This window comes from Sebastes umbrosus, chromosome 11 (assembly GCF_015220745.1).
Source record: "Sebastes umbrosus isolate fSebUmb1 chromosome 11, fSebUmb1.pri, whole genome shotgun sequence".
Classification (NCBI taxonomy): Eukaryota; Metazoa; Chordata; class Actinopteri; order Perciformes; family Sebastidae; genus Sebastes; species Sebastes umbrosus.
The window spans coordinates 1733813-1760992 of NC_051279.1; the positions used below are offsets into that span (position 1 = coordinate 1733813).

General features: G+C 41.4%; 1 protein-coding gene across 5 annotated transcripts in view; it reads left to right on the forward strand.

Moving 5' to 3' along the window:
* tsnare1 (T-SNARE Domain Containing 1) overlaps nucleotides 1–27180 on the forward strand; it is a 153342-nt gene that overhangs the window by 16805 nt on the left and 109357 nt on the right. For all 5 annotated transcript variants that reach the window (XM_037785345.1, XM_037785347.1, XM_037785346.1 and 2 more), the window contains exon 2: nucleotides 13679–13800. In XM_037785345.1, the coding sequence (XP_037641273.1) occupies nucleotides 13716–13800 (85 nt within the window). In that variant the 5' untranslated portion in view covers nucleotides 13679–13715. The remainder of the gene's footprint in view (nucleotides 1–13678; nucleotides 13801–27180) is intronic.

Here is a 27180-nt window from a genome sequence, read left to right on the forward strand (position 1 = left end):
AAAAAAACAAAACGTTGCATCTTAAAGGGACTGTTTGTAAGAATCGGAAATGTCTTGTTAACTCCTACTCCTCCAAATCCTACACACTGCTCCTTTAATAGCCGCTTCAGACTACACGATATCAGCCCGATTATAGCCCGTCAAGGCCGTCGTAGGCTGTCGACTCGGATGTGGAACGATAAATGAGTGTTTATATCTACATAGGGAGCGGGTCCTCTAAACGGAGCCATCCGCCATGTTTCTGCAGTAGCCCAGAACAGAACCAAACACTGGCTCGAGAGAGCCTTTCACGTTTTTATGTTTACCTGAAGGCCACCGTAGTTGGCGGAGGGTTTCTTTATTGCTGCAACAAAATAGGAAGCATGTTTTTTTTTTTACATTTAGCATTTCTAGATTAATATATTTTAGCTAAGGTGTGCCGTTCTTTAAACTCGCAAACAGTCCAAATTCAAGGTGGGTCGATACCGTGAAATAAATACATTTAAAGTAGGGCTGTCAATCGATTCAAATATTTAATCGTGATTAATCACATGATTGTTCATGCTTAATTGCAATTAATCACAAATTAATCGCACATTGTTTTATCTGTTCAGATTGACCTTAAAGGGAGATTTGCCAAGTATTTAATATTCTTATCAACATGAGAGTGGGAAAATATGCTGCTTTGAACAATGTATGTACATATTTATTATTCAATTATCAATTAACAACACAAATCAATAACAGATATTGATCCAGAAACCCTCACAGGTACTGCATTTAGCATAAAACAATATGCTCCAATCATAACATGGCAAACTGCAGCCCAACAGGCAACAACAGCTGTCAGTGTGTCAGTGTGCTGACTTGACTATGACTTGCCCCAAACTGCATGTGATTATCATAAAGTGGGCATGTCTGTAAAGGGGAGACTCGTGGGTACCCATAGAACCCATTTACATTCACTGATATGTAGGTCAGAGGTCAAGGGACCCCTTTGAAAATGGACATGCCAATTTTTCCTCTGCAAAATTTAGTGTAAGTTTGGAGCGTTATTTAACCTCCTTCATGACAAGCTAGCATGACATGGTTGGTATCTTCACTCTAGCTTTAAAACTGAGCCGCTACAACCTAAAAATCACAAGTTGTATTAATGTGTTATCGCGTTAACTTTGACAGCCCTAAGTTAAAGATGAGCTATTAAATGAAACTGCACATTAATGGACCCTGAATTGATCCACAACTGTCACACAGAGCAAAAGATTCCTTCTCCCCAAAGCACAAGTTATTGTCTGAAAAACTGTTTTACTCAAGCAAAACTTCAAGCAATGGTGAAAGGGCTGTATCGATATATGTTGCCTGTGTTATTGACCTGCTGCAGCACAGGGATGTGTGGGAAGGTTGATGCGCTTCCATGCCAGTCACATCTGCTTCACTTCTTCTTACTGGCTCGGTAGCCAAGGCCACCTCACTCAGCGTCATCTCCTCTGTTGAAGGTGTCTCTTTCAGCTTATCAGCTCCCAGACGGAGCGGCCGTCTCCATGGTTTCCAAACCCAATTAAAGAGGTTGTTCCAATTAGAGAGCGGAGAGAGCTCGGGTGTGATAGGTATGACGTGAAGACCCCGGCCTCAGCCAGTGGAGGCTAGCAACCCCCTCCTGTCCCTTAACTGTCAGAGCGCTGTACTTTTGTCTTCATCATAGTCTAGACAGTCATTTAAACAGCACAGGCTGCTGTATGAGCCCCACGGTGGTTCATTCTGCCCACATGTTGGAGTTGCTGCCAAATTGACATTCGAGAGATACAGACTGTCAGAAATATGCGACAAATGGTGGTATTTGTTTTTGGGTGTTTTATTGTGCTGTGTGTGATGGTGGCATGATAATGTACATGGATTAATTTACTACCACCCAGGCTGAAATCCATATGTAATCAATATAACATGAGTAACAAAGCTCCCATCAACATGTGTGAGCTAATGAAAGCAGAGCAGTGTGAGTGTTCCGCCGCTCTCCTTACACAGCGCTGTGTATTGAGCCAGACTGTTTGCCTTCCTAAGGCCAAAGCTGTGACAGAGAACAAACACAGATAACACGTCCTTTGTGTTCCATCAAAACCTCCCCTCCAACAGTTTACTTTATCCCTGCCAATCCACACATGCTATTGAGGGAGAAAAAAGGGCTGTCGTAGATCACAAGATCTTGTTTGTGTGATGACACCAAGTGCTCTGCGGGGTGAGGAAGATAAAGACAGTGTCAGGCTGCTAACTGCCCCACATTATTACTGCGTGTTACCATTAGCTGGTTTGCTTTGGAGCAGCAGTGGTGTCGTTATTTGTAATCACTAGGAAACATATTGATGTGCTCTGGCATCTCAGAGACATTAAGCACTGACACAACATTAGCTGTGTATTTGTTAACCGCAGCAATGAATGATAGCGCCGATGTGGATTTGACTTAGCTTTCATACGGGAGCCCAACATGCGACGATCATCATGCTGTACATTCCCCTTTACCCAGTAATGTGTGCATTGGAGGGTCAAATAGGAAGAACTAGGTTCAGACCACACATGCAACAAAATGAAATTGACTTGATTAAACACACTGTCTAAATGGTATGGTGGGCAGGGAATGAGTGCAGATAGGCCGGTGTATATATAACACTAGGTTGATTAAGGAAATGGGAAGCAGGTGAGAAAGTGGCCGGGAAGGTCCGGTGATAGAAAAAGTAGGAGAGGGGTAGTTGGAGGGGGGGGCAGGAGGAAGTGGCTGGATGTCCAATGACAGGGATGGTTAGTATATGGCAGAGCAAACAGAGCAGACAACAGAATGGCCGGTAGGAGCCGGCTGGAGTCGTGACACCTGCAGCATATTTTACTGTCTTGTTTTAAACAGTCAGTGTTTTAGCTTTTGGCCTTACCTGTTCCATTAAAATTTCCCGTGTAGATCACACTGCCCAAGCAGACCTACCAGAGGCAGTATTGAATCCTCCTGGCAGACAGAGCTTCAGTCTGGAGAGTCCATGTGATAGCTCAGCCTGGATGGCAGGTGCCACGGGAAGGCAGAGTTTAGTTATGGAATAGAATGGGGTGATTTATCTCAATAATGACTCCTTTTTGTGTGACAAGGCAATTTCACTGCCCAGAGGTGTTTTTTCTCTCCTCGCCGGTCTGAAGGTTGTTTTCAAAGGGAAGCAGTGCTGATGGAATGGCCTGAGATCAGACTGGGGACGGGGGAGGAGGCTTTAGTAAACACACACATGAGCAATCCTTAAGTTTGGCTGTGTCAGCTGAAGAGGTGGCAATAAAGAGAGGGGATGAAGCAGAGCCACTGGAGAGAGAGGGAGGGAGAGAGGGAGAGAGAGAGAGAGAGAGAGAGATGGGTTTTGAGTTCATCTTTCTTTTCTTTTCTGAAGAGGTTACTGTTGAGGGTTGAGCCTCAAAACACACTGCCTTTTGATTTCCATCCTTCCCTTTGATCCTGGCATACAGATCTGCCGTGTGGCTGTGTATGGATCTCGGAGTATGCACATCAAAAAGCTTGCAATCAAACCAACAATAACTCGGTTCTCTTTGTGGTATCGGCAAAACATCCTTTCACTTTAATCTCAAATTACAAGCACACATGTGGCTTAGATTATAATATGTAGCTAACGGGCTTTGGAGTCAATGTCACAGAAAGCTGCACTCGGGGTTTTTTAGGCTTCATAATCTGCCACAGCGGTAGGATACTGCTCGTGTTATTCATATGTAGCACATACTACTGTTGGAGTAAACTTCACCAAATTTAAGATTTTGGACAGAAAAATGCACAATGAGCAATATATCAGCATAACAGCAGCATATTCATGTTGTTATTGTGAGCATGTTGCTGATGTTAGCATTAGCTTGAAGCACTGCCGTGGCAGCTTCACATAGTTACATTTCTGAATTATATTTTCTGTCTGACTGTATATTTTGAGTTTCATTAAAGCAGATATCTCGATACAGATGTGTCTGTTTGTGCTGTCAGACAACTACATGAATATGAAAAAAGTAATTGTGGCTCTTAAAGTGCAGCCCTGTCAATTGTCCAGATTTATTCGTCTTATTTGAGAGTTTGATTTTTTTTTTTTTGCGGCAGTGCTTTCTGCTGTATTGACATTAGAGTTTCTCCACAGCACTATTACAGAGTTGTCCGATCTGCCCGAGGCTACAGATAAGCATTAGGGTTAAATGAGAACCATTACAGCCTACTGTGGAATATGGAATAATTCCAACAGACATTTCTGTCTTGGTAAATGAATCATATCTAACACATTTATATATCCATTAACCTGATAGAGTCACTCAATTGAATTGTGTGTGTGTGTGTGTGTGTGTGTGAGCTAATTAGGCAGCGAGCTTCCAACAGAGTTGGGATGTGTTGGATATCAGAATGAGCAGATTGGTCAAAAGGAGCTGATTAGGGTCAGTCCTGTCTTAAAGAAACAACGTCACAGTGTTATCAGTACTCATGTCTCAATGACTTTTGTTTTAAAATGTAATGTCATTGTGCAGTCAGTGCATTTTGAATAAGCAGGCAAGCACTTGATGCACATTACACACACAGTAGGGACGCACTAATATATGGGTCTGCCATGGCCTTTTATTAAATATCACTGTGTGTGTCCACTCTCATTTAAAGGCTGCAACATATCCCACAGTTCCCACTGCTATAAGGGAACATGTATTGTGCTTAATTGCCCGACAGGTAGTCTGCATGTTCAGATTGATTTTCTACCTTCCAAGAAGCCATCAGTTTCAGTTCATCCCCTAAAGCTCTGCAATACGGCAGTGGAGTCAGCGTTGGATAGAGAATACCACTCAGATGTTGACTGTAGGTGCAGATGAGCTGTTACACAGTCCCAGTCGGTCACACCTTACCTTCAGTCAACACACATATTAAAAGAAAGCTGAATGTAAGTACTCTTGGAAAACAGTTGCGGCTTTGAGAAGCCACACAAGCAGGTCGCTCCATCACCTGAAACACAAGCCTGTCACATCCAACCCAGAGTAGAAATGACAGTCATACACTTCAAAAAGACAAACAGCAAATATGATGGTTTGAGAGAAATATAATACAGCTGCAATTACATTTTGTTATCAGCATAATGAGGATACTTTTTAATGAATGTATCTGCAAGGATGTTAGATGTTCAGACTGCATGCATCAGAAAAAAAAAAACACTCACTGGAAATATTTAGTTTCTGTTACAGGGATGAGTCCTAAAACCCAGAAATGAGTTAGCATTTTAGCACTTCCTGTTCCCCCGACCAGCTGTACGTGTCTCGTGTGAAACCAACATGTTATTTGTCTTTGTGTTCACAACGTTCAGAAAGTTTCACTTTCATTTCTCCTAAACCTAACTAAGTGGTTTTGTTGCCAAAACCTAACTAAGCGTTTGTGTTTAATTCACAAAGTTAAGCACATGTTTACTGTGACTGACTGACTGTTGTGGAGCGTCGTGGGGTGACCCAGTGCGTTAGAAAGTGACCAAGCGTCGGTGTGCAGCAGTCACTACCCACAGCCTACACTAAAACACCGATGGAGATCATTTGATCATGGAAATCGTAAATGTACTGTTCAATGAAAATCATGTGACATGATCAACAGCTTGATAACAATCCATAAATGGACCTTGTGGTACGTTGGATCTCTGAACTGCTGTTTCAGCCCGTTCGCACGAAAAAGGCGTATAAATGACACGATAATGTGGGAGGCGTTTAGCGTGCAATGCCTTTCTTCTTGTCATTTGTACGCCATGTATACTGTACTGACTGCAATGTAAACGCAACGCGTATAAATGCTACGCTAAGAGTTAGTGACGTAGTATTTATAAAGCAAGATAAACCACTTATGGTGGGCGGTGGTGAGGTGGTTTGGTCCAACAAACACCGGACTTCTGACCGTGTTTGAGACTGTTGTTGACCGGTGTTTTGTAAGTTAAGTTACGTTTGTGACGTTTGTCATTATTGTCTTTGTTTGTGACAGGTTTTCCGTAGTGGTTTACTTAGTTTAGTTGTTTTTACCCCAACCGTGATGTTTTCCCTTACCTTAACTAAGTGGTTTTCCTAACTGCGGATGTTTGCGTGGTGTACAAATGACACGCGAAAATGCTTAAACGCGTAATCATGACATTTCGGGATGTAACGTGGTATTTATACGCCGTCCTGTGAGACCGGGTTGGCTGTATCCATTGTTAAGAAGCTCTGAACCTCTTGTATATTTATAATTTACTTAATTCGATAATTGCAAGAGATGTGAAACAGAGATGTGTGCCTGTTTTATTTTACACAGTTCGGAGATCCACTGCAAAAATAGATAATCTTATGTACTGGTGTATTTAAATAGATATCATTTGATAACTGAGGTGAATGGGACAATTGTGTCATGGAATTACTGGATTTCTGTAAATTCTGACTTAAAGCATGATGACATTTCCTTGAATTTGCTAATCCATTACACCGAACACTTACGTTTCATGATTTCTGTTAAGTTTGGGTCAGCAGGAGATTTTCTGGTCTGTAATTGTGATAATTGTGAAAAAAAAAAAAAATGGGCAAAGGTTTCTCAGAAAAACACACTTAAGATTATATAAAGCTGGAAGAGGTTAGGTTGTTGAAGTATATAAGCAGCAGTTCATTACTCAAATATTTCACTTGAGAGAACTGCAAAACTATGAACTCCTAATTGGATAAACTTGACACAACATGACCCCGTCCATTTTCTATGCAAGTATAATTTCAAGGCTTTCTTTGAAACTCAAATAAATCAGGGGCACTTATCAAATGTGCCAACTGTTCACTGTAATTAGAACATCATGTCTCAGTCCTCCGCAGGAAACCTCCTGAACAATACTAAAAATATTCTCAAGACGTTTCCTGTCTTGGAAAGTTAACGTGACGCACCTGTGAGTTGATTTTCATAGTATAATGAAGTGCATAGAAACCAAAAGGCTGCCAGTGAGGGTGCTAATCATCTAAATCCTACAGTGTGCTTTGGAGAACTGTCAGCAAGAATGTAAAGCATTATTCAATTTATAGATTTTCAATAGATAAATATTCAATTTCAACACAGTCTCACGTCAGGTGTGAACGGGCTGTCAATTTATCCAAAAACACACAGTATACCTAAAGCCATATACGTATGGTTCTTAAAGTTTCTGGTGAGCACACAAATTAATAATATTATAATCATAGTATTATATCAACATTATGATAACAGTATGGTACAGCAATGCACTGTGATTTTGATGATTCTCATTCAGATCTGGTCAGTTATTTCTGTGCCCTTATTTTGATAAACTCACCTTACTATGTGTCATGTCTGGTTTCACTTCCTGCCTTTGTGATTGTCTGCCGCGTCCTGATTTGTTCCACCTGTATCTGATCACCCTGCTGCTCTTGTGTATTTAGTCTGTGTGCCCGTTTGATCGTCAGATCGTCGTCTCTCCCAGTGTGCAGAAGTCCAGCTGGTTACCAGTTGGTTTCTCAGTGTTTTAGTGCATGTTCCTGTTTTGTTTTGGGATTTGCCTCGGTTGCCTGCCTGTTTTGGGACTTCATCCTGTAAGTGTATTTTTTCATCAATAAATCATTGATCAGCACCTGCTGCCTCCTCACCAGTGTTTTATGCGGTTGGTTCCTTCTGGAACAGTAACCGGTGTGGAACAGTGACCAGTCTGGAACAGTGACCCCCAAAGTATGAGAAAAGACCTTCCTGTCTCTTTTTCTCCTGCTCCATCTATCAGAAAACGTTTGTCACAACGAGATAGTCAGACTTGCAGCTCCATATGACGTCCTGTGGGGTTTGCTGTGCCATAAAATCCCCTCCAGCTAGATGCCCGTCTCCGCCCACCAGTGTTGTGCAAGTTCACACTTTGCAAGAGTTAGCTCAAAGTTCAGTTCACACAGATTCACACAGTCCCAAAAAATAAACTAGTTCACGTTCATTTTTTTTCCCTTTTTTTTTTACTGGTCGGATGCTATGGCGTTTAATTAGTCTGAAAAAAACATAAAACCACATAAAAACAGGCATGTGCACGTGATATGAGTGCACAGAACGTGCGTATGTATATATATATGCCGGGTGCCATAAATCCTCCACACGTTTTTATCCCAACTCGTCTCATACGGCTGCATTGTCACGCCCCTTGGCGTCACTTTATTTTTGGCATCAACGCAATTATAGATAGGTTTAGGAAATAAATACATGGTTTTGCATGAACAGCGGTCTCCTGGATGAAAGCCTTGTGTTTGTCTGAACACATTCTCACTCCCAACTCGTCAAATACCGCCACTTGGTCATTACCCCTCGGCATCGGAGACCGACACACAGGGTACCCCTCTTGCGTTACTTTTGGACAGACCAGGGACGGCGTGTCAATATATGCTCCTTACATGCATAGTGACCTTTCAAAATAAACTTCTGTTTTCAAAGGAAGTTTGGGCAACACAAACAATTAAGTAGGGTTAGGAAATGGTCGTGGTTGACGTTAACTTCACGTGACTCCCAGGTTTGACGATACCGACGTGACAAAATAAGTCAACGTTACTTTTAGTTTTACACAGGACACGAACAGCGGTCTCCTGGTTGTTGTGTTTGTTTGTTTCATCCACCTCCACCTCCCTCCCGCCCATCCTGAACGGACATTCATGCTATTAAGACTACAGCACTGGTCCGACCGTCGAATAACGCTGCGGGTGGGTTTACATTGGAGTCCGGTTCGTTACAGAAGCTGGGGGGCGCTGAGATGTGACCAGATCATCATAGTTTATAGAAAATGCAGCGCAGTGAGGATACAGCTATTTCATACACCTGACGTACTGCAGCGCGGTCCTGCCAATGCACATTCAACCCGCATTGGACCTACTCATATGAGTCAGCCTTCACTCTGTGCGTCACCGTTAGAGAATCCTACACTTCACTGATAAACCAGAGAATTGTACATTAACCTTGGGCTTCATGATAAAAGAACATTTTTGTATCACGTCTACACGTCAGTCCTTTAAGTTGTTTAAGAGGCTTTCCCACATTGAATATAAAAGTATTGAATCAAGACAACGTAAATGGTCACTTCCTTCTAGAAATATTGACATCGGCCTTCGAAAATACACATCGGTGGAACCCTCCCTCCCACACACAGTCCCACCACAGGTTGGCCCTTGCTTGTTTGTGATAAATGCAGCATTTGTGTCCAGGGTGTAGGCTTATTTCTGCTCAGTTGCCTGCTCTGGCTAAGCTAAGCCTTGTGTTGCTGATAATGACAGCTGTGAAAAGAGAGGGGGACTGAATGAAAAGCAGTGGGGGTGGGGAGTAGCTGTGGCTCCAGTCACTGTGCCCTGCCAGGCCAGCATTCACTATCATTCTGTGTCCTGCAGCGTCACACAGGGGTGCACACCACTCTACCTCACTTCCACTCTGTTTACCAGTGGAAGGGCCTTTTTATTCTCTATAAGCAAGGACTGTCTTTCACCACCCAGACATTTTTGAATGTTTCTCTGTGTGCTGCAAAATGGATTTATCGGACAGATTTTCCAAGCAGCTCGTCTTTTGTGATGGATATGTGTCCTTCTAGAAACTACACTGCTCTAAAGAATTAAGGGAACGCTTAAATCACACATCAGAGCTTGATGTACGAATTATTCACGTTGAAAATCTTTACTGATGTACAATGTATAATTTGTTGAAAACAAAATGACGAAACAGTAAAAAATTTAAATCACAGGCTGATCCAACTTGTATATAGCAGACCGTTGCTATGTATGACAGACCATTGCTATGTATAGAAGACCGTTGCTATGTATAGAAGACCGTTGCTGTGTATAACAGACCATTGCTATGTATAGAAGACCGTTGCTATGTATAACAGACCGTTGCTATGTATAACAGACCGTTGCTATATATAGCAGACCGTTGCTTTGTATTACAGACCGTTGCTATATACAGCAGACCGTTGCTATGTATAGCAGACCGTTGCTATGTATTACAGACTGTTGCTATGTATAGCAAACCGTTGCTATGTATAGCAGACCGTTGCTATGTGTAGCAGACCGTTGCTATGTGTAACAGACCGTTGCTATGTGTAGCAGACCGTTGCTATGTGTAACAGACTGTTGCTATGTATAGCAGACCGTTGCTATGTATTACAGACCGTTGCTATGTAAAACAGACCGTTTCTATGTATAACAGACTGTTGCTATGTATAACAGACCGTTGCTATGTATAACAGACCGTTGCTAGGTATAGCAGACCGTTGCTATGGGCGCAGTTCTGATGTCGGACTCTGGAGGACCGTTTTTGTGTCGAATTATTGATTTCTTAAGTGAGGAGCCGTGTAATAAGCGGGATAATGTCCAGCTAGCGGGTCATTGTTGTGAAAGAAACCCTGACAGGGCGATGCCGTCTCTCATCGCTCGCTGTACATTATCCCTTACATAGAACGTACTGTGTTGTGTGTCCCGTCCATCCCCCCTGAGCTCCACCCCAAACGGTTGTTTTATGCCGTCTATACTACAGCGCCTCATTTCAGCTTTTGCTCCTGTAATAATTACTACGGTCGCTAGATGTCGCTGTTGTCTCTTTTTATTCCTTCTTTCGGTGACCGTGCATGTGAATCAATGATAAAACCTACTGTTGGTTGTAACACGGCCCTACTGACCCACATCTATGAGGCTGATAACACCCATTTAATGACCTGATAACAGTCTAACTGGCTGAAAATAAATCAGCTCAACAGCAACAAGTTGAAGCCATTTATATTGAAAAGGTAATATATCTTCTGTGGCAGTAAACACAACACCGCGGATCGGATAACTGCACTATATTCAGCTCCACTATCTTCAGATGTTGAGGGCTGATGAACAGTAAAACTAAGTGAACCACTATAAACAGCAAGGCTGCCACTATGTATTTGGCGCCCCCCAAAGCTTGTTACAGCCGTGGTGATGTTGCTTCGACAGAGGGTGGGGATCCAGAGGACAGGGCCAGCTCTGATGACATCACCAGGGTTGATGAGTAATGAGACAGTAATATACCTATTTTTAATAGGTTTTTATTTACGTTTTATCACCCCTAATGACCTCCATTTTCACTTGTATGAGCAACTAAGTGAACAACCAGGGTGATTTACACACAGTGGTGAAGGGTGTGTGTGTGTGTTTGTTGTTCATCCATGGGTGTGCATCTTGTATGTGCGTGTCCACACTTCTGAGGGATGTGAGTCGCAGTCGCTGGGCTTGAATTTAAGCAGAGTGAAGATTGTTTATGAACTGCCAAAAGTAATTAATCTCCCTTCTCTATAAAAAATTAATCGGATTAAACATTCTTGTGGCCCAGTGAATCTGTCGGACGCTGAATGTCTGGCTGCTCCTCTGTCCCGCTTCGTACCCCGTAATGCCAGTCCTATAGGCCAGATTCACTGGCTTCACCACAACAATGGGCTGCACAATGACTCTGGAGTGTAATCACATTCTCCTGCTTGTCTGAATGCTTGTCTTTCACGGTGGGGAAAGAGCATTGGCCACTTGACCAGTATCGTATTCTGACCTTTGATGGAGATGCTGAAGCGCTGAGAGGGGTTTGTTGATTAGAGTTTCATCTGTGTGTCTGTGGCCGCGGGTGAAACACATGTTCACATGATGATTTGACCTTTTCAGCGGTATTCAGATGAGTATTCTGTGTCCTCCTCCCCTCTCCTCGTGTAATTGGTTTATGGGTTAACACTCTAAAGAGGCTGACTCCCAAATATTCACTGGTTTCTTTAGCTCCTACATGCCCGATGCCTCCGATGGTTTCAGTAGGATGCATTCAGGCACATGGTTTGAACTCTCTACACATTTTGCCTTAATTTCAAAATAAGAGCACACTGATAGATGGATTCATTCAGGATTAACAAATCAATCCTCAAACTGCTTTCATTCCATTTCATTTATTTAGCTGATGCTTTTACCCAGTGTGAAGAGGGAGACGTATATTCAACCACGTTGGTACAATCCCAAACATTTCAAGAATCATGCAAGTACATCAACATCATCAGATATGCTGATCTACTTCAAATGCTGCTTTTAGAGACAATAGAAGATAGAGAAGGATCTTTTAAATTTGTTTTATTATTATTATTTTAGTGTTTAAATACTACATTTATTGAAGTAGCTGAAATAAAGCCCCTATATGCAGTTGAGCCAAGATCCAATTAGATGCCTACAATCATGTATCTATGTTTGATCTATATATTTAAAAATAAAATTGTCAACTATATTATTCCTCTTTAGCTGCCGGACCCTGTGTTTAGTCCCCGTCAGATTAAAGCTGAACAAATGTAATGTGATGTAGGCCACAGCCTAATATACTGTACAGTCGGATTCAACCACTTTATCCTCCATTGAGGAAATGTGAGTCTGGTAAACAATGGATTAATGGACAACAGTGAATACAACTTGCTAACTTATTCTGACTTATTCAGGCTCTTTTTTTCAAGATAAATGTGCAAAGTCTGCATATACATGCATTAAAGGGACTGTTTGTAAGAATCCGAAATGTCTTGTTAACAGCGACACCTGTGGCCGTGAAGTCAACTAAAGGCGACACACGTCAACTTGTTTTGGTCGGAGACGATAACGTTTCTCTCAGCGGAGCCCTGTCACTTCACAAGACACGGGAAACCTCTGCTGGTCTGGAGGAGCTGCAGCAGTTATTTCTGCACAAACGTCCACTGAACATTCACTAGATATTCTCAGAGCTAAACTAACTCTTCTGCAGTGTGGAGTGTACACGCATGCACGTGAGAGGTGGAGCGTGAGAGCGAGAACGAGCACGGTGTGTGAGTGAAGGCAGGCAGAGGAGCAGAGCACAGCAGAGTCTCCGGTCCTGGAGACCAAAGCTACGGTCTCCCCCGCGTAGTCCGACCACGGCCAACACTGTTTAACAGACGAGCTTCACTAGATACAACCAAGAGGTTTTGGCGCTTCACTGTAGTTTGTGTCGGAGTCTGAGTCTGAACAGCGTAGCCACACGTGAGCGCGCATGAGACACCGACCTGCAATGATTTATACGTGTAAGAAGTTACAAACAGTCCCTTTAAAGGTATAATATGTTAGCATCTCCTAAAAAACAGTGTACAGACAATGATACAAAAATAATCCCTCTCAATCATCACTTCTGACCCACTATTATTGTGTGGTGGTGTCTGTACATCTACAGTCATTGTTTTAAAGGCTTAAATAAAAGTATATTTTGGGGCATGTTTTTCTGGTTGATAGATTTTTCAATGAATGAAAGTCGTGGCAGCTGCTCCTAAAAATATCCTCATTTGGTTGCCTTTAACCAAACGAGGATGTTCTGGCTGTGGTAACTCACAAAAGGTTTTAGCTAGAAATTCAAGCTTCAGCCAGATTTAAGCTTCAGAATGTGATGTGATTTTACATACGTATTTTTTTGCATGCTGTGATTGGTAAGAAATCGGTTATTTGCTTAGTAGGAGTCCTGGTAAAACCTCCATTACCAGCCCTCCTCTGACAATGCCGTCTGTACAGAGCTTACGTCTACAAAGACATTACACAAAAATCGTAGTTACTTTGTTCACTTACTGTCAGGGCTCTGAGTGCATTCGTTTTGAGACCGGCAGAGCAAAGTGGAAATGAATTGTGTTTTCTTGTTGAATTCAGTCATTGTTCCTTCCCGTAGGAGCCTGCAGCTGAAACGCCACCAACCATCAGGCACAATGTCATACGGGTCCATAGACGGAGGCTCTTTTGGCAGTCGCAACCCATTTGGAGGTCCGACGAGGCAGGGCTACCAGCCAGTGGGTAAGGACAAATATGGACTTTATGTATGCCCTTTAAAAGGTCCTACATGGATCATTATGCAACAAGAAAAAATTTGAGACACTGTCATAATTACCATAAACAAGTTGATTACAGTGATCTACAATGCATTTAGTTGTGCTATCAAAGATTTACATACACTACTGAGGGAGACTTATGTCATGGCTGCTCTCATTCTGTCACAGAATGATTGGGACATGTTCTTTGTCACAAAACAAAGCTAATAAGTTTGGGTTCTTTTGATACATTTGTAGTGGGTCTTCTGAAAGTATGACCAGAGTTAGGGGTCAAAAATATACATGCAACAACTTATAAATAAAAAGTACCACTATAAAAAGTAGTTTAACTTCATAAGATGACCTCTGAACTTCTCTGTGCCTGTATAAATAGTGCTTGTTTGACTACATGCATTAGATTGAGCCACAAAGAAAATCACTAAGAAAGTCCATAAAGAGCTCAGTGCAGATCTGAGAAAATGCACAATTTAGACAAGTGAGGTATATCTCAAAGCAGCTTCTGCAGGTCCCAAGATCATCAGTGCAAACAGTTGTTTGTCAGTACAGTGTACCGGGGACAGTAGCTTCTGCCGGTCTGGAATATAACCCCGAAATGTCAAACTCTGCTGAGAAACAATTGGTCCGGTCAGTCAGATGTAATCCAAAAAATCACCAGAAACAGCCATGATGTAGAAGCTGCTGGAACACATGAGTCACTGTCTGCAGTCGAGTGAGTTCTCCATCGCTACAGGCTGAGAGGTTTCCCTTTGACAAAGTGTATAAAGAAATAGTATGTACAGAACTGTATGCCACAGGATGGGAATTGGCAGGATATCTGATTAAAATGCTACCTGTCGCTACCACCTCAGTGATGACATCTACACTGTAATAATAAGAACAATATCAGGGCACTAAAAAGCCCCATAGAGCCGAGAGGAGCTGAGTTGGATTATACATCTCTGTGGGTTTGTCCCTATGAGAGACACCGTTCACATATTGGTCAGTTGTTCATATGGAAATATAGTTTATTATTAATGTCAGAATAACCCTAACAGATATTGACCCTGGTTAGATATTGAATAAGTCAACATTGACTTGAGAGTTGGCTTGAGTAGGGATATGTTGACCTTTTTCTGACCATAAAAACTAGGGCTGTCAATCGATTAAAAATATTGAATCGCTAATTAATCGCACATTTTTGATCTGTTCTATATACCTTAAAGGGAGATTTGTCAAGTATTTTATACTCTTATCAACATGGGAATAGATAAATATGCTTGCTTTATGCAAATGTATGTATGTATTTATTATTGGAAATCAATTAACAACATAAATCAATGACAGATATTGATCCAGAAACCCTCACAGGTACTGCATTTAGCATAAAACAATATGCTCCAATCATAACATGGCAAACTGCAGCCCAACAGGCAACAACAGCTGTCAGTGTGTCAGTGTGCTGACTTGACTATGACTTGCTCCGAACTGCATGTGATTATCATAAAGTGGGCATGTCTGTAAAGGGAAGACTCGTGGGTCAGTTTTTCCTCGCCAAAATTTAGCACAAGTTTGGAGAATTATTCAACCTCCTTCCTGCAAGCTAGTATGACATGGTTGGTATCAATGGATTAATTTAGTTTAGTTAGTCTAAGGCCTTGTTTAATAAGATGTCAGTATCTTCTCTCTAGCTTTAAAACTGAGCACGCTACAACTTATTAAAGAAATGAGTGCCGCTAAAACAAATTTGCGTTAACGTGTTATCACTTTAACTTTGACAGCCCTAATAAAAGCGTTAATCGTGCTTTTATTGCTGGGAACATATATTGTAGGAAATCAAATACAATACATTAAGAGTAAATGTTTTATAGATACTGTATGTATCATTGTGGTAAAAATAATAATAATAATAATATTGATTTTCATTCAAAATGCATAAGCTACTTCAGATGAATTGCAATAATGTTTTTGGAGGCAGCTCGCAGGTCTGCTGTGACAGTGTGAGCATGGAATCTATTTCGTCCGTGTGGTACGCAGATTTCACATTGGTGATGTTGAGTAAATATTTAAGCTACAGAATGTATGAATGGGAGATTGAGGGAGAGTGCAGGTAAGACATATAAGAAATTCATCAGTTCATCAGTTGAAGAATAAATAAAGGAAATGTCAGAGGAAAAAAAAAAACCTTCTGTATTGAACTTTAGCAGAAGCTTCATATCATGGTACCCCAAGAGTGAACAACAGCAGCGATGGAGTGTTATTAATATCAGTTGCATGTCAACACTGTGGCTTTATGAAAGCTTACATGACTTTTAGTACATTTATAGAAGCAGGTAATCAGAGTCAGGTGTTCCAGTCATCGCAACGCATGTATTATTCATAAAGAAATTAACAATTCAAACAATCAACACTACATGTACATGAGCAGAAATACACTAATACAACAATGATACCATGGAAATGGGAAATCTAGTCTTCCGACCACTCAAAGCGCTTTACACTACATGTCAGCATTCACACACACATTCATACACTGATGGCAGAGGCTGCCATGCAAAGAGCCAACCGGCCCATCAGGATCTAATCTAAATACTCATTCACACACCGATGTCACAGCCTTCGGGAGCAATTTGGGGTTAAGTGTCTTGCTCAAGGACACTTCCACATGTGGACTGGAGGAGCCGGGGATCGAACCGCCGATTGGTGGATGACCTGCTCTATACCTCTGAGCCACAGCCGCCCCAGAAAGAAAAGCACACATAAGTGCTGTACAAACCACTGTGGCAGGTTTCTGTTTGTTCACTTTTATGAACTCTACGTTTCCCGCCACTGTATATAATTACCTACAGTGTGTGTGAGTGTGTGTCTGTGTGTGTGTGTGCACTTGTGCAGAGGTCACAGGTTTTCATAAGGGTTAAGCAGTGTGAACAGCAGCTTCATTGGATTTGATCCTCTCACTGCTTTCATTAGCCTAGTAATGGGGTAGGAGCAAGACAGAGCCCCTGAGGCAAAACCTGTTCCCAGCCAAACTGGAGGTGTGTGTGTGTGTGTGTGTGTGTGTGTGTGCGCGAGTGTTAGAGAGAGAAAGATTGACAGATGGAGAGAGACTCAGTGCACACAGAGTTCCAGATGAATAGATGGCAAGCACAATGAACGAATGTTTCGTGTTGTGAGTCGGACAAAGAGCCATTTGTACAACTCAAGAATATCCGTGTGCATTAATGAGAAACTGAGAACTTCTGTTGTATTCTCGCATTCATAAACTCATGACATCATTGGTTTTTAATGACACGCACGGGCCACCTCACCTTCAAACACACAAAAGAATTCAACAAATGCACTCCAAATCTTTGTGGGGTGACTACAGATCATATCATAAAATATTTTATCTCTTTTAGATCCAATTATTTCAAGCAAAAATAATGGGAACCACATTTTCTAAGGTCCCCTCCATCCATATATAACAGGACTATGCAAGATGCGCTCTGAGATCCTCCGATGCGTCTTTCCTTGTTGTCGCAACGTCCAGATTCTTACTCCCAGGTGATGGAGCCTTTGCAGTCAGGGCTCCTAGAGTCTGGAATGAGCTGCCCGAGGCAGCCCAGTCGCACAGAAACGACATATGAATGACATGATAATGTGCAAGGCATTTAGCGTGCAATAAGAACGCCTTTCTTGTTTTTGGTGCTTGTACGACATGTAGTCTGTACTGACTGCAATGGAAATGCATTTGCGTAAATACATCAGAGTATATATAAAAGGCGAAAGACTGCTTCTGATGGGCCGGAAGGGTTGTGAATGGGTCCAACAAACACAGGACTTTCACCCAGGAGCACCGGTGTTTTGTTTTGTAAGTTACGTTAGTGATGTGTTTTTCCGTAGTCACGTTACGTTGTTTATGTACTTATTTTAAGCCCAACCATCATGTTTTTCCTATACCTCATTAAGTGGTTTTGTTGCGTAACTGAGGACGTTACTGACGTTTTTTTTGCGTACAAATGACATGCAAAAAGCCTAAAATGCGTCTTCATGACACGCAGAATGTCGTCTTCCTGTGAGACCGGGTTGCCCGAGGGCTTCAAACTGTGTCTCGTCTTTTATATCACTCTCTGATTTTATTACCAGCCACAATGACACTGTTATTGTGTTGCAGGTCCCAGGCCTGCAACCATGCACACAGTTATTCTGATCAAAAGGTTAAATGAGCAGACAGAACAAAGTTTGTCTCAGGCCAGACTGGACACGTCAGCAGTGCGTGGCGGCTGCCTCGCTGAGCTGCTGCGTGTCTCACACCTGCGTCATTTCTGCTGCTGCTGCTGCAACCCCTTTCTTTCTATATAGAGTTTGCCTTTCATAATGGCCATTTCATTTCATTATAAATGTCTTATGTGAAAGTAAGGCCTGTAATGAAATAGCATACTTCTCATATGCCGTCGGTATCAAATTTGCATTTGATATGTCTTTGTATCTCTTGGGCACATAAATGATAATATAGAGATTCTCTCTATATTATCATTCAACTCTATTCGTCAAGACACTACATAAACACCCTTGGCAATGTCCGTCAGTCGGTTGGTCCAGACTGAGATATCTCAATATCTACGGGATGGATTGTCATGAAATGTCATGTTCGCCAGAGCATGAGTTCTGCTGACTTTGGTGATTCCCTGACTTTACCTCTAACGCCAGCGTGAGGTTGACATATTTGGTTTTGAGTGAAATGTTTCAATGGATGGATTGTTTTTAAATTTGATTCAGACATTCATGTCCCCCCCCAGGATGAACCGTCTCTGAACTTTTCATCCAGCGCCATCATCAGGTCAAATTTCCAATTTGTCCAATACTTTGGTTTATGACTAAATACAGTGGAAACCGCTTGTAGTGATCATGGTTACAGTGATCGTCCGCTTCTATGGATCAATAAGCTTGGGACAGGATCATTCCTATACAAATGCTGTTTAAATAATTTACTTATAGTAATCAAGTATTTCCGCGTACAGTGACCGAGGAGGAGGAGCCGAGGATGAAGACTGGAGTGCAGCTGGCTAGCATATAGTCCATCTATGCACTCTGACCTCATGACACATGTTGAGTGACAGCCCCCTCATTTGCATAATGAGGCAGTAATGCAAAATTAAATGTATAAAGAAATGAATAAGTTTAAGGAAATAAATATGGGGTAAAATGCAAAGGGAAAATCATGCATAAAGAAATAAATGCATAAATACATACATTTAAAACAAGTTTAAAAGAAATGCATAAATAAAATAAAAAAATAATAATAATAAATGCAAAAATAAATTTAAGGAATAATAAAAGTAAATACATTAATATATAAAAGAGAGTAAATTAATAAGGGAATTAATACGAAGATAAATAAATAAAGAAGCAAGTTAAAACAGAAATATCAATTTATGTTTATCTTTCTCAATTAATTAATGGCTACATTTATTTTGAATATAATTTTTGCTACATTTAATGACAAGTATTTATTTATTGAGTCATTTATTTATTTATTTGTTTTAGATTTTGGGTAGGTTCTGTTCTCCGTAGCCCCACAGAGCTGCTAGCATGGTAGTAAACCTTTAAATATGTTAGAATGGAGGGCTTGGCAAATATTGAGGGTATATTTATTTTTATGTTTTTTGGATTTGAAGATTTCTGACCGTGACTACTATGATTTACCTGGATGGTTTCATTTTTCTGTAAATGAAAAACGATGCCATCAGAAGTAATGAGTATAATGTGAAGACACACAGGGTTTCAATGGATGTAATGATTCACTCAGTTATTGTTACACAGTTTTTTGTTATGCATGGTTGTCGTTCCAGCTAGAATGAAGTTATTTTGAAAGTAAGATTGCCCTCCTTCACCCGTACTAGCACACATACACGTTATCTATGTAAAACATGATTAACATGTTGATTTGTATTGTCACTGAAGTAGTTGCTGAGTATGTATGCAGCAGTGTGCATCAAGCAATCACAACCTCAGTCAATTCATGAAAAGGCTGAAATGACAGAGCAGAACGTGTAGTAGAGCAATCCACTGCTGTCAGCGATGAGCTTTATGAATAAGACCTCAGGTCTTTTTTTTTCTGTCCAATGTTCCCTACTCGGCCAGTCAGCGCCAAATGAATAGGCTCTTATCCGTCTGCTTTGTACTGTGCGTTTATAGCGGTCGATACAGAATGTATGTTCATACAAATCACGGCTGACACTCGAGGGGAGAACAAGTCATATGCTGCGAATCCAAACACACGGTGAAGGAGGAAGGGAGGATTGTGTCAGAGAGAAAAATAAACATCACATATGCTTTTTGTCTCCCGTCTCCAGCATACTGTACTCACATGTGTGCCCTGAAATACTCCCTTTCACTCAGTGTGACAGCCAGCTTCTCTCTCCCAGTCTTCTCTATTGTGGGCAGACAGATGGGAGCCTCAGTCACCAGAAAAGGGGTCTTTGATCACAGTGAAGCCTGGGTACATTATGAGGGATATGGGTGGTGGTGGGGGGAGGTGGGGAGAGCAGTAGCCTGTCAGATTTGCCGTCTGTTGCTCAGGCTGATCTGAAGGGGAGCTCAGGAAATGATCAAAGCCCAGGTTAAGTCTCTAATAGAGCTGTCTTTTAGGCTAATCTCTCTCCTCCCTCTCCCAGCAAAAAACTCTGAACCCCTCCACGCTCCGCTTCGGAGAGGCGGCGTGTCACTCCCAGCACAGCCGAGTGTCTCATTCAGGATGACGGGACGACGCGGCTTTAGTATCAACACATAGTGATGCTGTTTTTAATATTGAAAATGAAAGGGTGCAAAAGCTCACTATTTTATGCTTGACAGTTTACACTAGCAGTTGTCATATGTGTATATAGTCTTTGTATATTTTAGAGATGCACTCCCTTGTTTTTGGCATCCAATTGTTCAAATCCAAAATTTCCCTTCCGAGCTGATCAAGTCAGGACAATTTGATTTAGATAAATTTATATATTTATATATAAAGTAGCCCAATATCACAACTCACTTCAAGGGGCATTTTGGAGCTTCATGTTGATGTTCTGAAACTCTACTGTGTTTATTTCCAACACAGTTGCCGCTTTGCTTCATGTACTGTACTGTCCTTCGGCTGTAGTCTTTGCGGTTTGTTCAAATGCAACTTGTCGGCCAAGACAACGGCGACGTGAGGCGATGCAACTGGCGGCCTTCATCGCCGCTAGTTCTTTGAAGTTCTTTCACCGCCAACACACACATGCGGTCTGAAGTTACGCCATGCTGACAGAGCGTAGGTGTGTGGCTACAGCGGGCACAGAGTCACCGGCAACGCAAGCAGCTGCTAACGTAGCACAAACACACACACTGTTTGTAGGAAAATCGCTATCGTTAACCCGGACAGACAGAGTGTCGTTAAGCCGGGCAGACACACAGCGGACAACCTGCTAAACTAAACCAAATGTGCGGTGGAGACTTTTACTGGGAAAGTGGCTGCCTGCTAAGTTAACGCTCCCGTACGATGAACTGGAGACAGTGAACGCAGCATCCGCTCCCGTACAGGTGAACTGGAGACAGTGAACGCAGCATAGGCTTCTGTATGGATGAACTGAGGACTCATTTGTCTGTTGTCCTCATTCCCTGCAGCTGGAGCACCGCTGCATGCGAGGCACAGATCTTGTCGGTTAACGGTTAATAATCAGTTAAAGAGGGTCGTTTATTGGTTAAGAACATTTTTCAAAATTAGCATCCCTAATTATGACCTTGTTCTGACCACAGATAAAACCTCCAACAACTCCTACTCTTAAAGAGCCAGGTGTGTGGAGGTGAGAAAGTAGACAGGATTTGAAATTCTCAAGACCAATTTTTAAATCCTGCAGACGACTTCCTGCATTACTTTTTATCTGTACGAACGAGTGCAACACCTTGAATGCCTTCCAGGAGAGACTGAAAGTGGAACCATTATCCCCATTTGTATGATTCGTTGCATCTTGCCTCTCTATGACGGCAGGATTTATTCTCCGCCTTTGAGTGTGGCCATTAGGAGCAGCTATATACACCTTTTACCCGTAGCCCGTATGAACCAGCTTTTAAACTGACCATTGGTTTTGAAGAAATACTATCTTTCTATCTTTTATGTTAGACGGATCAATGGACCTTTTCTTGGAACCTGCTTTTAAAGAGTGAGATACAGCACTTAAAGAGTGCTGGGGTGATGTGGTAGTCCTTATATCCTTTAATTCAGAGAAAGTTAAAACAAAGTCCAAACCAGAGAAGAAAGTCTCTAAGGTTACATTTGAAGACATTAGCACAAAGTATGAGACAGGGTTCATTTTGGCAGCTATTTTAGATTTAGTCTTAAAATTAAAATGCTTGTCACATTTTAGTAATTTTTATCCCTCATAGTTTTAGTCAGTGAAAAGGCATTAGATTTTAGTCTCTCTTAATTTAATCAGCTATTGTTTTTATATTTATTCTTAGTCCTGTTTAATCATCAGATTATATTGTATAGAATATATTTCTGTCATTTTACTCAAACTTATTCCACATAAAATCTTATCTTATGAGTAAGAATGTAGTTTTGTAGTTCGTTTGAGTCCTCCTGACTGACTGAGCTCATTAATGATGGCGCGGTTCAGTCGAACCCACCGGTCCGTTATGAGAGCCAATCCGCACCGCCCAACATGTGAAAATATGGATTACTCCGACCACCCGAACCCGACCCGACCCGACCCGCAAACTGACAACTTTATGCATTATAGTAGCACAATTGTCACGACTGAGGACTGAGACAAGGAGGACAGAGACATTTTGTCTTAGTCATGCAAAAACATATTTCGTGATAGTTTTTGTTAACGTTATTAACGCAGGTATGAGAATGATACACTGTTCTAGCCCAACACTGGTTTTGGGGCTCTTATGGCAGCGTCAGTCCACCACTTTGTTCCATACTGAAATATCGCAACACAGTTGGATGGCCAGTAAATGTTGTAGTCGTTGTCCGCAGAGGATGAATACTAATGTATTCGGTCATCCCTTGACTTTTCATCAAGTCAAAATTTCCATTTGTCCAGTTCTTTTGGTTCCAATCAACCTCAACTGTATTTTCTGTTTGATGCTAATTAGCAAATGTAAGCATGCTAACACACAAAACTGAGATGGTGGACATAATAAAGGTTATACCTGCCAAACATCAACATGTTAACATTGGTATTGTGAGCATGTTAGCTCATGGCACCGCTGTGGCCTAGTACAGTTCTACAGACCACTGGCATGGCTGTATACTCTCATGGTTCGTGTCCACAGGCTCCATCCTTTCCACGTTTCCCATTCATCGTCTATGTAAGCAGCCGTGCAATGCATTCTGGTAGCGTGGGGGCGTGATTCGAGAAACGGAGCGTCACGGCGCCCGCTCCTTATTTGCATAAAGTTGAGGGCTCGTCTACTTTATGCAAATCATGGGCGTCCGACGCGACTCGCCACCTCTCCAAACTCCCGAGAATCTTTTAAAATAAACGTTGTCGATCCAAAATAAAGACAGATTCATCAACTGTACGGATAATTTCTCACCTCAAATGTTTTCAGAAACACATATCGGTGAACTATTTCCGTGAAATAAGAGAAGAACGTTTCCAAACGAGCCGCCATGTTGTTTCCGGTTTGAAAGCTGGTAGCAGCAGTCCACAGAGGGAAAGCGTTCGTCCAATCAGGAGCCTAGCGCCTTGTTTCTAGTGACAGCCCACCAAGCGTCCAATGCTGGGAAGTGGCGCGTCCCCTCGCGATAAAGAACGCCCCTGTGGACACGTACCATTAGTCTTGTGTATAAGGTGGACAAGATAATCTTTCCTCTATTGGACCAGTCTCAGCAGACAATACATATTAAATGAAACCAAGAGGGATCGAGCTAGTGGTTGTAACTAAAGATTATCTTTTATTATCTATTAATATGGCAATTATTTTTCCATTAATCAATTAATCATCTGATCTAAGCAATGTTGAAAAACAGTGAAAAGATGCCAGTCACAACTTGACAGAGCAGACTCTTCAAAAGTCTTTTTTTTATCTGACCAAAAGTCAAAAACCCAAAGACATTCAGTTTCTCTATGACAAAGAGAAGCAGCAAAGGCAGCAATCGTGCCATTTGAGAAGATGGAACCAGAGAATGTGTATCATTTGTTCTTGAAAATAGACTGAAATAATGAATCAAAGTTGTTGTTTGGACGCTGCTGCATACATAAAAGGTCATTTTACATCCTTGTGAGCAAAATAAAGGTTTGCCATTGCTTGACAACAGCATCCCATCCCTCCCACACCTACTCATCACAGTTTAAGGAGTCCCACCTGGTTCTCTGCAGCAGACAGCAGAGTGCTGTGTGTTGGACCTGACCCATGGCTGTGTCCACATTGTTAGTTCCCTGTGATGAACTCTCTGGGGACATAGCCTCACTTATTAAGCTCAAATGAAGCAAGATGGTGGGCTGGGTGTGACAGGGCTGTGATGAGCACTTGCTCCTCCAGCTCCATGCACTGCTTGATGGGCAGTAAGTGGCCAAAGTGGGCCATGTGTGAGACAGCCACGCCTGGATTAATGGACCAACTGAGACGCCATTGATCTCAAGTCCAGCCTTCTGTGACCCTGCATCCTTATATGAGCACTTTTATTAAGCGTGCCCTCTGCACCTTCTCTCTGAATAGCCCCGGAACTATTGATAGCCTACCACTAGGTGGCAGCACACTTTGTAAATCTGCGTTTGGTAGATTTTGATTGTGGAACTGGTTAAAGTGTCATCTCACAGTGAAAAGCTAGCATTCTGTTATTCACAGGAAACTCAAGGAAATGTGGATTCCTCGAAATCTGGATGTTTCTATTATTTTTTTTCTCTACAATAAACAGGTTACGTCATTTTATAGGATTATAAAGCCAACAAAAGCACACTGCTTTTCAAACACAGCTTGTGTCTTGAATGGAAAAGTAATCATGGTAGTACAGCGGGATGATTGAGAAAGAATTACAGACAATCTCAAACTCTGCTTTTTGAAAAATCAATAATTTACTGCATGGCGCATATAGAAAGAAACAAAATGCCACTTGTAAGTGCAGATTTTATTTCAGTTATAATGTTTTTTTTTTGTGGTCTTGTGCATCCATACAGTTATACATTTCAAACTAGATAACCTAAGGAATCTTTTGGTACCAAACATGTCATTTCAAATGTAGTCTTCATGTTTCTCTTAACATTATGTCAGTAAGTCTGAGCTGCCCTCAGCACTAAGGAATTGAGGTTGAGTTACATAAAACTTGTGAGAAAAATCCGTTAGAGCTGAGCTGCTCCTTGATGACAGTAATGAGTAAAGGCCAACAAGAATGAGACCAATGTAAATCCAAATTTGGAGATCTATAAAGTGTTACTCTAAAGTTAGTCTCCTGCTTTTGCCTGATTGAGCTGTTGATGTTACAGTAAAGAATTCATTATATCAAATGTATTTTTTTTTTTACCTTTGCTGTCATGAAAGTGCTCCAATAGCTTCATTCAGGCTATTCTCATAATTTGTGTGTATCCCACAAAATCACTTTGTGTGTAATTCACGTGATCGTCAACCAAGAAATATAAACAGCAGCAAAGGCCGCGTAGGGAGGAGGTTAGGGCGGATAGGTGGGTCTAAAAATACCAGACTTTCACCAGGAGTTCGTTTCCCTTGTGAAACCAGAAGCCAAACCTCAATCTTTTCCTAAACTTAGCTAAGTACTTTGTTGCCCAATCCTAACCAAGTCAATTTTTTCCTAAATCTAACTAATAAGTTTTGTTGCCTAAACCTAACCAAGTCGATCTTTTCCTAAACCTAACAAAGAAGTTTTGTTGCCTAAACCTTACCAAGTCAATCTTTTCCTAAGCCTAACTAAGTAGTCTTCTTGCCTAAGCCTAACTAAGTAGTTTTGTTGCCCAATCCTAACCAAGTTGATCTTTTCCTAAACCTAACTAAGTAGTTTTGTTGCCTAAACCTTACCAAGTCAATCTTTTCCTAAACCTAACTAAGTAGTCTTTTTGCCTAAGCCTAACTAAGTAGTTTTGTTGCATTCTTTGGTAAAGGCATCATACGAACCGTTGTATGAGGATACGTTGCTTTATTTGACTTGCATGCAGCTACAATTGATTTGTGGAAAAGTCATGTTTTTTTATTAAATTCTGAATTGGACAATATTCAGATGCCTGCAGTAAAGATGAAGGATCAGGAAAGTAATTACACTGTTATCAGGTTTAGACTTAAAGCAAAATGTGCTTTATCTGAAACTTGTCTCTCGTTTTATTCATTAAGAGTCTGACTTTGCATTTGGAAAGAGAAAAAAAAAGTGAATAAAATGAAAATTCGTGCTCAACAAAGTTTGATTTTCTTAAGTTGGAATCACATAATTGATGCATTTTCTGAATGTTTCAGCTAGATCAATTTGATGACTTAATATGTCTATCTTTGCAAATCTTTCCTCACACTGTTTGCAAATTGTTTGTCTCCCGCTGAGCGGAGGAGTGAAGCAAAATTACGAGTATAAGCTTTCATCAAAGAAACAAAAATATTTGGCCAAATTGCAGCACATGAACAGCATGGTGCTCCGTCAGACCCGAACAAAGCTCTCCGTGGTAATGACTTAACGTCGGTCTGTATTTTCTGCACGTCCTGGCTACAAGCGACATGGTAGCACACCAAACAGAGCAGAACGCCCCTAGACAGCTGCATGTGGGGTTGATGCTATATGTGTGTGTGTGTATGTGTGTTTGGGGGTGTGGGGGGTCTGTACGCCTCCTTCCAGTGATGTCAAGGTGAATCTTTTATGAATTCCTGCGGCTCCTGTGTTCTCCAAGCGTGATTCAGTTATATGCTTAAAATAACCTTGTATGTCCACGATGATGTTGCTGTTCTGGAGCATCACTGATATACTGTACTATGAAATTTCATGTATAGTCACATCTGAGTTTGAGCTGAATATATAGCTTCAGTTATAGCATATCAACAGTGTGACAGCCTTCTTGAAGCTCTATTGGCAGTGCCGTGTGTAAGATCCGGCTAGAATTTTAGTTCAAAACATTGAAAAAAATGTAGAAGGTGTGTCAAGTTTCTGCTCATTACATGAAGAGTGTATTTTCAAAATAAACTTCCATATTCACAGGAAACGTAGAGTTGCATAACTGGTGTGAGAATAATGTCCAGAAGTAACGACAACAAAATTACGGTAGAATAACTAAACTTTGACTTGGTTGACACGTGACACAAACAGCGGTCTCCTGGGTGAAAGTCCTGTGTTTGTTTGACTTGGACTTTCTCACTATTTAAAGGGACTGTTTGTAACTTCTTACACGTATAAATGATTGCAGGTCGGTGTCCCATGCGCGCTCGT